Source organism: Malaya genurostris, chromosome 2, assembly GCF_030247185.1.
Source record: "Malaya genurostris strain Urasoe2022 chromosome 2, Malgen_1.1, whole genome shotgun sequence".
NCBI classification, from domain to species: Eukaryota; Metazoa; Arthropoda; class Insecta; order Diptera; family Culicidae; genus Malaya; species Malaya genurostris.
In genome coordinates, this window is record NC_080571.1 from 192,526,612 (window position 1) to 192,543,734 (window position 17,123).

The 17,123-nt window shown below is 38.4% G+C and overlaps 1 protein-coding gene across 2 annotated transcripts in view; it reads left to right on the top strand.

Annotated features, from left to right (window-relative positions):
* Positions 1–17,123, top strand: part of LOC131432942 (putative ammonium transporter 2) — a 46,130-nt gene that overhangs the window by 9,935 nt on the left and 19,072 nt on the right. Inside the window, exon 1 of one of the 2 annotated variants that reach the window (XM_058599537.1) lies at positions 7,637–8,148. The exons of the other annotated variant lie outside the window; for it this stretch is intronic. Coding sequence (XP_058455520.1) covers positions 7,715–8,148 — 434 coding nt within the window. The 5' untranslated portion in view covers positions 7,637–7,714. Of the gene's footprint in view, positions 1–7,636; positions 8,149–17,123 lie in introns of those variants that run through there. 2 annotated transcript variants of the gene reach the window in all.

The following is a 17,123-nucleotide window of genomic DNA, read 5'->3' on the forward strand; positions in this document are numbered from 1 at the left end:
AAATAAAGGGACGAATGATTGCCTTGCATTACTTTCGTCTGACATCCAAATTGCCTTCGCTCAAAAGCAACAAATGGCATCTGTATTTTTAGACATTAAAGGAGCATTTGATTCAGTTTCCATTGATGTTCTTTCAGACAAGCTCCACCAACATGGACTCCCAGCGGTTATAAATAATTATTTGCACAACCTTTTGTCAGAGAAACGCATGCATTTTTCACATGGCGATTTGGCAACAATCAGAATTAGCTACATGGGTCTCCCGCAAGGCTCATGCCTCAGTCCGCTCCTCTATAATTTTTACGTGAATGACATTGACAGCTGTCTAGTAACCCCATGTACACTAAGACAATTGGCAGATGATGGCGTGGTTTCAGTTACTGGATCCAAAGCTATTGATCTGCAAAAACCATTGCAAGATACCTTAGATAAATTGTCCGTTTGGGCTGTTCATCTTGGTATCGAATTCTCTGCGGAGAAAACAGAGCTGGTCGTCTTTTCAAAAAAGCATGATCCCGCGCAACTTCAGCTTCATATGATGAGAAGAATAATCGAACAGGTTTTGACTTTCAAATACCTCGGGGTGTGGTTTGATTCCAAATGCACGTGGGGAGGACACATTAGGTATCTGATAACGAAATGCCAACAAAGAGTAAATTTTCTTCGAACAATAACAGGGTCTTGGTGGGGTGCTCATCCGCAAGATCTAATAAAATTGTATCAGACAACGATACTTTCAGTGATGGAATATGGATGCGTTTGTTTTCGTTCCGCTGCAAATTCTCATATTATCAAACTTGAGCGAATTCAGTACCGTTGTTTGCGAATTGCTTTAGGCTGCATGCATTCGACACATACAATGAGTCTTGAAGTTCTGGCGGGAGTTCTTCCATTAAAAGATCGATTTTGGGAGCTTTCATCACGCCTGCTAATAAGATGTGATGTGCTGAATCCCATGGTAATTAATAATTTCGAACGACTAGTCGAGCTTCGATCTCAAACAAAATTCATGACAGTATATTTTAACCATATGTCACAGGAAATCAACCCTTCAAGATATATTCCTATCCGTGTCAGCATCCTAAGTGCCCCTGACTCAACTTTATTTTTCGATACATCCATGCAGCGTGAAGTGCGTGGAATTCCGGATCATCTACGCTCGACGGAAATCCCAAAAATATTTTCAAGTAAGTTCAGGCATATTGACTCTGAGAAAATGTTTTATACGGACGGATCGCGAATTGAAGAAGCGACAGGGTTTGGTATGTTCAACAATAATGTTTCGGCCTCATTCAAGCTTCAAGAACCTGCATCTGTTTATATAGCAGAGTTAGCAGCAGTTCATTATAGCTTGAATGTAATCGTCACATTATCTCCAAACCATTATTTCCTCTTCACAGATAGTCTGAGTGCAATTGAAGCCATTCGCTCAAACGCTGCTGGCAAAAATGAACCGTTTTTCTTGGGTAAAATAAAACAGTGTCTGAACGACATATTGAATAATAATTATCTAATCACAATAGTTTGGGTTCCGGCTCATTGCTCCATTCCAGGCAATGAAAGAGCCGATATTTTAGCCAAACGTGGTGCTATTGAGGGTGAAATTTATGAGAGACCGATTGCTTTCAACGAATTCTATAGCGCGTCTCGCCAAAGAACACTTGCCAGCTGGCAAGCTTCTTGGGATAAAGATGATCTGGGTCGGTGGATGCACTCAATTATTCCTAAAATATCGACAAAGGCATGGTTCAGGGGACTGGATGTGAGTAGAGATTTCATTCGTGTGATGTCCAGACTCATGTCCAATCACTACACGTTAGATGCACATCTCCTTCGAATTGGACTTTCCGAGACTAATCATTGTGCTTGCGGCGAAGGTTACCGCGATATTGACCATGTTGTTTGGACATGCGTGGAGTTTCGTGATGTCAGATCTCAACTAATAAATTCCTTGCGTACCCAAGGTAGACTATCCAATGTCCCAGTTCGCGACATTCTTGCTTGTCGTGACCTTCCATACATGAAACTTCTTTATCATTTCATTAAATCCATTGGAGTTCCAATTTAAATTTTATTTTATGTTAAACTGTTTTCTCTTCCATGAGTTCAACCAATAGCCAACTATAGGATATTGAATATAAGTGGTGAACTGATACAAACAATCCTGAAATAGTTATAAGATCATGTACAAAATAAATGTATTTTATTTAATGTAATTAAAATAGCAACTCGCTTGATAAAAACAGTGTTTAGATTAACTAATGAGTACCAACATACTAATATGATATTCGAAATGTATTAGGTTTAAACTACTATGTATTGTGGATGCCACGGCGAAGAAAAACTTATGTATATTGCCTATGAAATAAACGTATATATGAAAAAAAAAAAAAAAAAAACTTTTCTCCGAAGCTAGACGGAAATTGATAGGTTGAATAAAGAGATAATTTAGTAAAATAGAGTAATCAGAAGTGAAACATTGAAAATATCTGATAACTGAAAGGAAAAAGAAACTCCTGCAATAGTCGCCTTTTACGACATGGAAGCAGGAACCCAGTGGATCTATTCTTGGTTCATTTTTTTTCGCCGGATTCCACACGGCATCTAGGCTGGTACAGTCCGGAGAGAGCTAATAGGTACTATCAATCTCCTAGTGGACCCCAGCCCCTTAACGAAGTTGCGGTGACTGAATAGAAGACAAAGTTGTTGATGGAATTGGGCCTGGCTTTACTCATCCGCAGTCTCGTTACTCCATCGTAGCTGATGAACTGGTCCGGTGGGAAGGGCCAGGTGAATTACTGTATGATACTGGTAAAGATATCGGGTTCGATTCCTGATGTGATCAAGGATCTTCCCGGGTTGGAAATTTTCTTGATCCGAAAAATCCGTAAATCCGAAATATTTGAATGTTATTTTGTGGTCAGTCGTTCTTGTGAAGAAGAATCTATCTACCTGCTAGTTTAATCAGATCGTTTTCTTTTGTTTACTGGTTAAGATATGTGCTAAAATATTAATTATCATTTAGATAACACCTTTGTAGGGGTATGAGGTGGAACCATTATCATCATCTTAAATATTTCAAACCAAATGATGATAAAATTTTCATAATTGATACAAAATTGACTGAGCTGTAAGTGTTCAAAACCTGACCACCGTGTATTTTTCTCTGAGTTTCTAATTTGCACCCCTATATAAAAAACAAAGATGTGCTCCACATTAAAAATATTACATGCGAAATACTGATTAAAAAACTTAGTTTTCATTCAACTGGTTGATTCACTATCATGCACTATGTCGATTAAATTCAATTAAACGCTATTTAGCAGGAATTTGATTTACACAAGTAACAAGAGTGCAGGAGTTAGTTTTTCTAGAGTAGCCATCAAATGAAGCGCTTGTTTGTTCGCAGTATTTGCTGAAATCACCAGATCGCCATCGCCAATTCTGCGCTCCTGCTACTTCTGTTTATAATATTCAAGTATAACTAAGGATTCTTACCCTCTATTAACTTGACACGAATTAAATAAGTGATATGCAACAGTTTCCGTGGCATAAAGTCATCATTAACAGAAACATTCGACAGACAGACAGAGTCAGTCATCAGTCTGTTCACGAAGACTTCTTCATGAAGACTCTAACACAAGTACACTGGACCATATGTGTACATGTGGAATATAATTGTTTCCACTAGGGTTTTGTTTGTTTGGTTCCTCTTGTGCACATTGTGAGCGGAGGGGATTTGTTCGCTCACAATGCAATGCTAACTATATGTTCATTCACCGGTGAATGGATGTTCCAAACCCTGGGTAGAAGTGATTATCAAACCAATAACCAATTTTGTTATTAAAACCATACATCTCAATGGTAGAAATTAACACTATTTAGTTTAAAATAAGAGTTAAAACATCAAAAATCATAACAAAGTATGCATGAGAAAATAGCAACAAAATAAAAATTCTGTCATGGTAATATTAAACCAAGAATAAAAAATCTATAGTAGACGAATATTTCAATTGTTTTATATTCTAGCATTCAGAATAGAATAATGTCATAAGTATTTCTCTTATCTGATTCTGTTGCAGTTTATTCAATAGTATTTTATTTGAAGATAGAACAACTAGATCAATTGTAATTAATGAAATTGAAATAACTCATCAACAACGAAATAATATATAATACCTAATTTTGATGCTAAACAGATATCGTACATTTTCTTGACTCCTTAGATGAAATATGAAGAAAATATCAGGTATCGATATGACAGCACAGAAACGTATTTTTACGTATTAGATTAAGGATGGTTATAAGTAGATACAATTTTTTTTATAAATAAATAAAATAAATATTATGATTAAACATTAGTAAAAACTGTCCCAGAAAGTATGGACGCAACCAAAAACCGCTGCCATTTCGCAATGGTTCAGAATCTGTCAATTTTTATGGCTGCGTCCTGTTGTTTACACTCTCTAACCACATGTGCAGTTGTTTATTCGTTTTCATTAGTTCGTTTCGAAATGCATGGACTTTCAGCAGAACAACGTCGAAAAATTGTGTACAAATGGTGCACAGAACGCGGACTGTCACTGAGAAAGATAGCAAAAATGGAAGGAGTAAGTGAAAAAGCCGTGCGAAATGCAATCAGGAAGTTCGGTGAGGATAAACCGAAAACGGGTCGAAACAATGGTCCTGCTAACCCTCAGTTGGATAAACGTATACTGAAGGCGTTCGAGCAAAAGAAGGAGGTTTCAGTTCGAGATGTGGCCAAAAAAGTGGGCACTTCGAAGTCAAATGTTCTTCGTGCTAAAGAACGTTTGAATCTTCGAACCTATAAGAAGCAGAAACAACCAAAACGTAGTCCGAAACAAGAAGCATCGATCAGGCCGAGGGTTCGAAAGCTGTACAATACGATTCTTGCTGGAAATTTCAACTGCATAATGATGGACGACGAAACCTAATTACAAACTCGATTCCAAATCCTTGCCGGGACCACAATATTATACGGTGCGAGAAGGGCAAGTGTTAAACTAGTCCGAGAAATCGATTGAAGTCGAAAAATTTGGTAAGAAAGCTATGGTCTGGCAAGCAGTTTGTAGCTGCGGTAAGATTTCGATACCCTTCATCATCACTGCTTCAATGAACAGCGAAATGTACATTAAGGAATTACAAAAACGACTTCTACCCATGATTCGAAGCCACAAGGATCCTGTTGTCTTCTGGCCAGATCTTTTTTCTTGCCACTACTCACAATCAACGGTAGAATGGTATACTACCAAAGATGTCACTTTCGTCCCAAAAGACATGAATTCACCAAATTGCCCACAACTTCGACCAATTGAGGGCAAAGCACTTTTTGTCACCCCACCCCCCAAGGATTTTTTGACGCTTGAAATTTGAAAATTACTCTCAAATATCTTATGATATAACCATGTTTTCTGTTATCCCCGTCTTGTCGTTCGTCTCCGTAATCCTTCATATTTCTTAACCATGTTACTAAAATTTTTAAACTAATTTACTACAATGTGAAATGTGCTATACTTTACCACTTTCGAATATTGGTTATTACTGGAGTAGTAGAGAAAATGTTTTTGATTTTTACTTGGTTGCTTTCTATTTGCTTTAACCTTTCCGTTTCCTCTATAAAATTGCTTCATATATTGCAAAGTTCAATGATCTGTAATTTTTTGTGCCCTCCCAATATTTCATGGAACTTGTCGCCCCTGGCAACACCTATAATTAGTAACGAATCGTACAATACGAACACACAAAAATAAGTTTAATACACAGATATTTATGATTATGGTTTCTTTAACACGATTGAAAACTTGCGCTAACGTGTGCTCGGTGCCGATGGACTCGGTTGGGTTTTCAAATCGGTCTTCGGTTTCGTTTATCGTTTTCTTTATAGCGTGTACGAAATCGAGCACCGCATTTTACGAGCATCGTTTCAATAACGGTTTCTCAGAGATGATGACGGTTTTCACACAATTCTATTCAAACTAGTTATTTTATGGACAACCGAACCTATTTTGTCTAAACCGGTCCCCGCTTTCCGGTTCCGGAAGTACTGGAAATAATAATTCCGATTTCTCTGATATGGCTGAGCTGGTTTTCATAAGTTAGATTCAAATGAAAGGTATTATGGTTATATACAAAACTCGTGAGTTTTATCCGGATTTGACTTCCGTAAGGCTTCTAAATTTAGCCATACACTGTTTTCAAATTGAAAATGTTATGCAGTTTTATGCCCGTATGATCTTTCTTGTTTTTATTCAAAACTTAATGAAAAGTTATTTGAAGAATTTCTTAGTAATATACGAAAGATATCAACACACCAATCGATGAATTTAAACAGGTTTTTCCATTGCCGTAGACAGGAGGTCTCGAAAACACATGCCTATTTGAATCTCTTCGGTCTGCTCCAGTGCCGACACAGCTCCGTACACGAACGGTAATATTCTTTCACACGTTTCAATGCGTGCATTATTTGTTTGTACGGCTTAGTACCGACACGAAACGTGCACGGGCCTTTGCAGGCACTGAACTGAACCGGAAAGGAATAGACCTTTACGTCACCCTGAATCTTTCACTCACTTGACTCTTTCTAGTACATGATTTCCGATAATATAGTTAAAATTGAATACCTCACTGCTTGTTTTGTGATGGAATGAAATCACTACTCGTTTTTTATTGTGTATAGTCATGTGATTGTCGCAAATCTAAAAAAATACGTAGGTAGCAGACTAGTCTACAACAAATAATTTAAAATTATCTTTTTCGGTATGATTTGCGTTCAAATTGCGCAAGGAGTGGTTGAAGCTCGAGTAGCTCATGCATATCTGGTCACTCGTAAGAATTGTTTGGAAAAAATATCGACTCATATTTCAAAACTGGAATTAAGAATATAACATCAAATACCAAATGTTGAACACGGGTCGAGATGAGCATTTCACAATATTGATTATACGAGATTGAAAATGTTCAAACTTTGACCGCGATGTGACAGCACTTAACCTTATGCTCTGATTTAGCAATTTTTTGAGATGCTAAACCATTTGTTCATTACCGATTTGGAAAATTAGAGATTATCATTTTTAACTTCCTCATATACATACATACATGTATACATGCATACATGACAGAAGTTATAGCAATAGTTTCAAGCGGATTAGTTTTTATTGTCTGTAATAGATCAATTTTCTCTTAAACGTCATCCTAAAAAAATGTACAGTTATTAATCATGACACGCATGATTAACCATTTGGAAAACCAATTTCAAATATAACGGACAAATTTAGATCGAAATACATTAGTTTTTGAGGAAATTGCCAATTTGTAATATTTGTTTCTATTGTAATCACGCCACGATTGCTCACGCATCATCTTCTATTGAAGGAAATCAAGTATTATTGTACCTTGTCATGTCACCACTGGCTCAATTTATTATCCCGCGATGAGTGGCGGTAGACTGCACGAATGGTTCTACTACTCCATACGCCCGAATAGAACAAATTTCCAGTCATTTATAATTATCGTGAAGGTTCGTGAGCGGCTAGAAAACAAAGTTATTAGGCTTCATTGTGGGATTTGCAGCAGGTGTGTCGAAGATGAATCAGTTTTGAATTTGTGCTTAGTTTGAACGGATGGTTTGTCTCAGATATGTGTAAAAAATATTCTAATTTTTTGATCAGGTGTTACTAGTACCAAGCATTGTAAGATGGTAGATTTCGTAACTGTGTCGAGCAACGTGCTCAGCAATGTAACCGATGATGATATAACACGCAAATCTTTACTTTACGATTTTGGCGAGAATGATGCCGCTTTTATTATGATCTGTGCATTCCTGTTGGTAGCTCTACAGACGGGATTTGCTTTGCTTGAATCTGGATGCGTTAGTGCCAAAAATGAAACCGATATGATGCTGCGAAATGTTATTGATATTGTTCTTGGCGGGATTTCGTTTTGGTTGTTTGGATATGCCTTTATGATGGGGAGGAGTGAATACAATAATCCATTTTTTGGATTAGGAGATTTCGTTATCGATACCTCAATAGCGGATCCATTGATGGGTCAGATTATGGTAGTGTATCTCTTCCAGATGACATTTTCAGCTTCTGCTACAACTATTGTCGGAGGAGCTGTCGCCGAAAGGTAAACTCAATTATTATAGTATACTTTTTATCTTGGAAGTTTTATGTTAATATTACGATTAGTTTTTTTTATTATGTCTTTCAAATTACTTCTCATAGAGAATAAACATATTACATAAAGTTTGCACATGCCTTCGGCTCGAGCCTATCATTTTGAATACTCTAGGAAGTGCGAAAGTGATTTTTTTCAATGAATTAAAAAGAATCGAATAGTACATGTTTCGTTAAGGTTGTGATTTTTTCATTGTTCTTTTGTAAATTGTACGGCCGCTGCCACAAAACGCTTAAATTTTGCGGTGAGCACGATATCTAAAAAATTGATGAATTCCAAATTTTCAGATGTGGTTCTATTGTTGTAGCTAGTTCGAGAACGACGGGTTTTGCGAAAAAAATGTACATGAGTTGCAATGTTTTGCCTTCCTCAAACAGAAAGGCTATGTAATCACTGTGAAAACCAACTTTACAACCGAGACCCGGATAGCCGAGCGTCATATTCCGTTTGACTCATTTCGTCGAGATCATAAAATGTCTGTGTGTGTGTAATTTCAATTTTCTCAGAGATGGCAGAATCGATTTTCACAAACTTATATCAAACTTCATCTTCATCCGATTTCCGGTTTCGAAAATACATGGTAATATGTGCAAGTCTATGAGAAAATGTGCACTCAGTTTTCTCGGAAATTACTTAACCGATGTTCACAATCTAAGTTGCTAATAAAAGCTCTCAAAAATTCATTAAAAAGTCCCCGAGAAGTTGGTCTAGATCGGACTTCTGGTTTCGGTATTACAGCGCGGTTAGTGAAAATATTTTAATTTCTTGCGTATTTTTTCAGTGATATCATAAGTATTTTTAAATGATGGCGAAACAAAAGGCAAACTTTGAAAAAACTTTCTGGTAAATTCATCTAGTAGGCTGATCTTGTAAATTCGTGGCTAAATAAACCTATTTTTCCGCTTCCGAAAGCAACAATAATACTGAAGAAAAGATCCAAAAACGGAACTCACTTCGATTTTTCAGCAACGATTAGACCGACTATCACAAATCATGATTCAAATTATAGCTCTCATTGTCTTAAAAGATACTGCGCAATTTCAGTCAGATCCGAGTTCCGGTTCCCCAATTATACGGCGATGAGTGTCAACAATATTAAACCGACATACAAAATGACAATGGAAAATCGCTACGTGTTGGTTATCAACATTCTGTATATTAAAATGATAAGAAATTAAAGCACAATGAAATGAAAAAGTTAATAAATCGAATCTGAAACTTACAGCTATGTTTTATTTAGATATAGCGTTTATTGTAATATAATTGACAATTATTTCGTTTTACTATTTTACATTTTGACCAAAGTCACCATCTTTCCATCTTATCAGAAGAAACTTTAGAATACATAAAGAATTACGATAAAATAAATTCAATAAAAGTATGCATACGATGCAAAAAATAGATTTTTTTTTATAAACTTGACATAACTGTTTACAAATTGAAAAGGTTATGTTAGGTTATACCCAAAGAAAGTTTATAACTTTATTCAAGCTTGAAAAGAAAAAATTCCTAACAGAATGTTTTAGTCATATTTTTGAAAATATAAGTAAAACGAAAAAAGTATCACTAGGTTCATTAAAAGAGGTTTTTTTCCGAAAAATATGTACATATTTTTTTTGGAGAAAACATTGCCAAATTATGCAAAAACTGTTTTTTTTTGCAAAATCCTCCGTTCACGAACTAGCTATAGCAATTAGGAACAACATCTAAAAACTTGAAATTATTCGATCCCTTGGTTTTTGAGATATCGTAAGCAAACTTTTGGCATTGCACTCCTTTTATGGAATTTGCCTAACTGTTTTAACAGACTACGCAGCCGATTTATAGCGTATACATTCATTATAAGGCTAGTACTACGATCCTAGCACTAAGAATTTTTCCAGGTCGGGGTTGGAACATACGACAACTGGCTTGTAAGATCAGCGCCCTATGCATTGAACCGCATATCCGGACTTTTTGAGATATCGTGCTCACCGCAATTTCACTAGCGTTTTGCGGCAGGGAGCGCTCAATCTACAATCTTTCACATGCAACGAAATTATTTTTTTTTACAAACATCACAAAACATGTACAGCTCGATGCTTTTTAATTTTTTGAGATGAAATCATTTTCTTACTTCCAAGAGTAATCATAACATTGTGATTCTTTTCTTGATCCAGAAGGTACATAACCCCTTACTTAAAGCAATAGCGATGTGATTGATTTATCGAAAAGAAAATATTCGAGCTTTTACAACAGTGCTGTTTTTCATCGTTCGAATCATTATTGTAAGCTGGAAGAAATATTGGTTCCACGGTTTTCATTCAAAATACTGTTTCATTGCTTTCAACTGCTTATCTTCGTACAATTGCTTTTTACAAAAAACTTGGTGGTTTCATGTCAATCCACAAATTAATGTAATTGAAAAATTATTTGAACAAAGTGAACCGTTGTACAACAGTTGTCGAAATAAATATAATACTAAAGGTACTATTTTTGAGCGAAGGAGGTAAGTGTTTTGGGAAATGGTAAACCAATACTTGGGACCCTTTTTTGCTCGCCTAATGTACTAAAATTGTGTCCAAGACGAAGGTGGATGACATCGATTGGGTTCTTTGAAAAAATGTACACATAATAAAAGTTGAATAATTATTTGAGGATTAAAAATTAACCGAATAACTGAACAACGTCTTAATGAATTTGTGTTTCATAATTTTATTACCTTTCTCATATGGAAAGGGTATGCAATCACTGTGAAACCCAACTTTTGAACAAAGGGCCGAGTATCACATATTATTGGACTCAGTTCGTAGAGATTACAAAATGTATGTATGTGTCAATGTGTCACTCGATTTTCTTAGAGATGGCTGAACCGATTTTCACAAACTCAGATTTAAATGCAGGGTCTTATGGTCCCATAAATCGCTATTGAATTTTATCCCGATTCGACTTCCGGTTCCGGAATTTTAGGGTGATATGCACAAAAAATGAAAAAAATTCTCACTCACTTTTCTTAGAGATGGCGTGGCCGATTTTCACAAGCTAAGATTCAAACGCCAGGTCGTATAGACCTATAGCTTGCTTTTGAATTTTATGTCGTTCCGACTTCCCGGTTCCGGAATTACAAGGCAATATGTGCAAATCTACGAGGCAATACGTACTCAATTTGCTCGGAAATTTTATAGCCGATTTTTATAAAGCCGATGCAAATAAAAGGTCTTAAAATTCTTTAGAAAATCTCAGAAAAGTTGATCCAGATGTGACTTCCGGTTCCGGTAGTACAGCGCGAAGAGTGAACAATTTTTAATTTCGTGAGTATTGTTTCAAAAGTGATGGCGAAACAAGGTGTAAATTTATATAAAATGTACTGCAAAATTCATAAATCTACTTTGGGACTACTAGTACCCGGTTTCCGCTTCCGGAGGCTCTTGTAATAGTGAAAAAAGGCTACAAAAACGGAACTCACTTCGATTTTTCAGCAACGGATAAACCGATTTTCACAAATCATGATTCAAATTAAAGCTCTCAGTGTCTTAAAAGATACTGTGCAATTTCATCCAAATCCGACTTTTGATTCCGAAATTATAGAGCGATGAGTGTCAAAACTTTCAAACTAAATGTTATACAAAATTATGCAAACCCGGTACGTATCGGTATGTGCTTGTACGGAAGAAGAAAACACCACCGTCTCGCACACAGCGAGCTTTATTCATTTTTGTATAGCGTGTAGGGTTACCACGTGTTAATCTATATTAACTTTACGTAACTGTTTACAAATTGAAAAGGTTATGGTAGTTTATACCCAAAGAGAGATTTTTTTTTTTTCAATCATATAATTTATTAAGGCACACTGCTTAAGCTCTAAGATGCCAAGGGCTTTTTCTAATTTTAATTAACAAATAACTTAAAACTAGGATAGTATATTAAGATAATGTAATGACTTTGGCAGATCCCGCCTTCAGCTGGCAATCGGCACCGGCCGGCGTACTGAATGTAACACGTTGGTAAGTATCTTGGTATTAGCCGCTTTTTTCTGTCCGTGTGGGTTCGCGGGGGACACCCCCAGGCTACGAATACTAGGCGGGTGGCCCATATTCATCTCATAGACTACAGCGGCCGTCCGTGGGTAATGATGATGATGTTACGGAGGAAAATGAAAAAAAAAATATACAGAGAAGTAAATATTACGGAGAACAGAGTAAAAAGGGGATATGGGAACAAAATGACTAAGAACGACAAAGATCTAATTAGTTGACATCGAGATGGTGAAAAAACGTGGGAGGGGGAAGCAGAAAATTTAGTGAAAGCAGAAAGATCTTGTTAGTTTCAATGAAGATGGTGGACAGACGAGGGATGGGGAGATTCGGGCGGATGTTAGTGTCGAACCTGTGGGTGGAGTTTCTTCTTCGCATCAGTCGAGGAACAGGGGTAACTAACGCAGATTACACTTGTATATTAATGTGTTTAAGGAATTTATATATGAGTAACATATATGATATATCCCGACTCGCCAACACATCTCGAACCGGAACATCAGGTGGTCTACCTCGGGCCCTGAGGGAGTCCTTTAAAACAGACCTGGCGTCACAATACCCCACACATGACCATACGACATGCTCGATGTCCTGATAACCGTTGCCACAGGTGCAGAGACCGCTCTCCATGACCCCAATACGCCGAAGATGTGCGTTGAATGTGTAGTGATTAGACATGAGCCGAGACATAACACGAATGAAATCGCGACTCACGTTCATCCTCCTGAACCAAGGTTTCGTCGATACCCTAGGGATAATGGAATGTAGCCATCGTCCCAGTTCGTCATTACTCCATGAAGTTTGCCAACTTTCAAGTGCTCTTCGACGAGAAATACTGAAAAATTCATTGAAGCAGATTGGTCTTTCATAAATATCACCTTCTAATGCGCCCACTTTAGCCAATGAGTCTGCCTTTTCATTTCCCGGAATGGAACAATGTGAAGGGACCCAGACTAACGATATTGAATAAGACCGTTCAGATAAAGTTCGCAAGTGTTCCCGTATTTTCCCCAGGAAATATGGGGGATACTTTCCTGGCTTCATTGCCCGGAGAGCTTCTATTGAGCTTAGACTGTCCGTGACAATGAAGTAATGGTCTTTGGGCAACGTTTCAATGATCTCGAGGGTGTACTGAATAGCAGCTAATTCTGCGACGTAAACTGAAGCCGGATCACTGAGTTTGTACGAAGCGGTGATGTTCTGATTGAAGATGCCGAAGCCTGTGGACTCGTTGATGTTTGATCCGTCAGTGTAAAACATCTTTTCACAGTTGACTGTTCTAAATTTATTATAAAAAATATTTGGGGCCACTTGAGGGCGCACGTGATCCGGAATTCCACGAATCTCTTCTCTCATGGATGTGTCGAAAAACACAGTAGAATCAGAAGTATCCAACAAATGAGCACGGTTGGAAACAAACGAAGAAGGATTAATATTCTGAGCCATGTAATCAAAATACAAGGACATAAAACGGGTCTGAGAATTGAGCTCGACAAGCCTTTCGAAGTTTTCAATCACCATCGGATTTAAGATATCGCATCGGATTAGCAATCGATATGAGAGATCCCAGAATCGATTTTTCAACGGTAAGACGCCCGCAAGCACTTCGAGACTCATCGTATGAGTCGACTGCATGCAACCTAAGGCAATACGCAAACAACGATACTGAATTCTTTCCAGTTTAATGAAATGGGTGTTCGCGGCGGATCGGAAGCAGAAGCATCCATATTCCATTACGGACAATATCGTTGTTTGGTACAGCCTGATCAGGTCTCCTGGGTGGGCACCCCACCATGATCCGGTTATTGTACGAAGAAAGTTAATTCTCTGTTGGCATTTTTGTTTCAGATACCTAACATGACATCCCCAGGTGCCTTTGGAGTCGAACCAGACCCCGAGATATTTGAATGTGAAGACCTGAGCTATGGTTTCACCCCTTAGTTGAAGCTGTAGTTGTGCTGGTTCTCGCTTCCTTGAAAATACAACCAGCTCAGTTTTCTCCGTAGAGAAGTCGATACCAAGTTGAAGAGCCCACGTGGACAAGTTGTGGAGTGTATCTTGTAATGGTCCTTGCAGATCGGCAGTTTTGGATCCTATAATGGACACAACGCTGTCGTCGGCAAGTTGTCTTAGCGTGCAAGATGTGTTGATATATTCATCGATATCTTTTACGTAAAAATTGTATAAAAGGGGGCTTAAGCATGAGCCCTGAGGAAGACCCATGTAGCTAAATCTTATTGTCGACAAATCACCATGTGTGAAATACATGTGTTTCTCGGACAATAGATTATATAAAAAGGTGTTCAAAACCGGCGAAAGACCATGCTGGTGCAGCTTCTTAGATAGGATATTTATAGAAACTGAATCAAAAGCCCCCTTGATGTCTAGAAATACTGATACCATTTGTTCTTTACGAGCAAATGCCATTTGAATTTCTGTTGAGAGCGACGCAAGACAATCGTTCGTTCCTTTACCCCTGCGGAAACCAAATTGTGTATCTGAAAGAAAGCCATTAGTTTCGACCCAATTGTCTAGACGGAAGAGAATCATTTTTTCGAACAACTTCCGGATACAGGAAAGCATAGCAATCGGCCGATACGAATTGTGATCGGAGGCTGGTTTCCCAGGTTTTTGAATGGCGATAACTCTCACTTGTCTCCAGTCGTGTGGGACAATATTACCCTCGAGGAACTTGTTGAATAAATTCAGCAAGCGTCTTTTGGCGGTGTCAGGCAGATTCTTCAACAAGTTGAATTTGATTCTGTCTAACCCCGGGGCCTTATTGTTACATGACAAGAGCGCAAGTGAGAACTCTACCATCGAAAACGGTGTTTCGTTTGTATTTGATGTCGCGGCGCGGGAGATCTTCTGTTCCGGAACAGAGTCTGGACATACTTTTTTAGCGAAATCGAATATCCAACGGTTGGAATATTCGTCGCTTTCGTTCGTGGTGTTTTGGTTTCGCATTCGTCGGGCTGTGTTCCAAAGAGTGCTCATCGATGTTTCTTTTGTTAATCCGTCAACAAACCGTCGCCAGTAACCTAGTTTCTTTGCTTTAACTAAGTTCTTCATTTGCTTATCTAGCGCTGCGTAATTTCTATAATTATCAGGTGTTCCATATTTTCTGAACTTTTTGAATGCTAAAGATCTTTCCGCGTTCAGTGATGAGCACTCTTTGTCCCACCACGGATTGGGAGGAAGGATGTTAGTTTTCGCGCCGGGTACACGTTTCGTCTGAGCTTGAATCGCGGAGTCGAGAATCAAGCCAGCCAAAAGCGTGTACTCTTCCTCAGGAGGAAGTTCTTGTGTTGTTTCCAGTTTCTCAGACATCGCATTTGCGTAATATTTCCAATCAATATTTCGTGTGAGGTCATACGAAACATTGATTGTCTCCGATGGTCTTAATCCGTTGGCGATTGAAATTACGATAGGTAGATGATCGCTACCGTGAGGATCGGGGATTACCTTCCACTTGCAATCCAACCGTAGCGATGTCGAGCAAAGGGATAAATCCAGCGCACTTGGTCTTGCTGGTGGTGCAGGAATCCGTGTCATTTCTCCCGTATTCAATATTGTCATATTGAAGTTGTCACAAATATCATGGATCATAGCTGATCTGTTATCGTCATGAAGACAACCCCATCCCGTACCGTGTGAGTTAAAGTCTCCTAAAACCAACGTTGGTGCGGGAAGGAGTTCTATGATATCACTGAGCCGCTGATGCCCAACCGAGGCTCTAGGGGGAATGTAGATGGAAGCAATACAAAGGTCCTTACCTTTGATTGTAACCTGACATGCAACAACTTCAATACCTGGTATCGAGAGGAGGTTAATTCGATAAAAGGAATAGCACTTTTTGATTCCCAAAAGTACTCCTCCATAGGGGGTTTCTCGATCCAAACGAATAATATTAAAATTGTGGAAGTTGAGAGATATTTCAGAAGTTAACCAAGTTTCGCACAATGCAAATGCATCGCAATTCGTGGTATATAATAGATGTTTGAAGGAATCAATTTTTGGGATGATACTTCTGCAATTCCATTGTAAAACAGTGATCAAATCCTTGACCTCATTGGATAAATTAGCCATCGAAGGATACAATCGCTGAAAGAAGGGGCCATTTTACAGTCAACTGTTTCAAAAACGTCTCAGCTACGGGTACAAAGGTCATCAAAATACCTTTCAAGGGGTCAGAGATATTGAAAGTTTTAAAAATCCAGTCCACTATATCAGAGAATTTAATAAATCCAGCATTTGGTTGATTCTTTGACTGGTCTTTAGGGGCAATTGAGTTTTTGTTTGTCTTAGGAAGTGTTGGAAACTCCTTATCAGATCTCAGTTTTTCTAGATCAGGAGCTATTCTTTGCTTCGGTGTTTTACTAACACTACCATTAGCTGTTACTTTTGGAGGCCCCTCAAGGGCCACCTTCGAACCCTTACTAGGTAGCTTATGAGAGGAAATATTTCTCCTTTTCCTGTTGCTACGAGGGATGGCCGAAGATGTGCCTTCGAGAGGGTCGTCTGAATCGCACTCGTCTGTTGACAAGCAAGCATAGGGATTTGCAGATGGGCTTGGTGGTGTAGCACTCTTTAGCATTTCTGCAAATGTGCGCTTGGAGCGTTCCCTCAAAGAGTGCTTTAGCTTATCTCCACGCAATTTGTAGGTGGGACATGCTGAGAGATCATGCGGACCCTCACTGCAGTAGAGACACTTTTCAATATCTCTTCCGCAAGAGCCATCCGCATGACGCTCTCCACACTTCGAACAACGGGGCCGATTCGCACAATGGGAGGCTGTGTGTCCTAATTGCTGGCAATTAGTACAGTTCATAATCCGCGGCACGAAGAGACGTACGGGTAGACGAACCCTGTCCAGAAGGACATAATTTGGCAAAGCCGAACCAGCGAAGG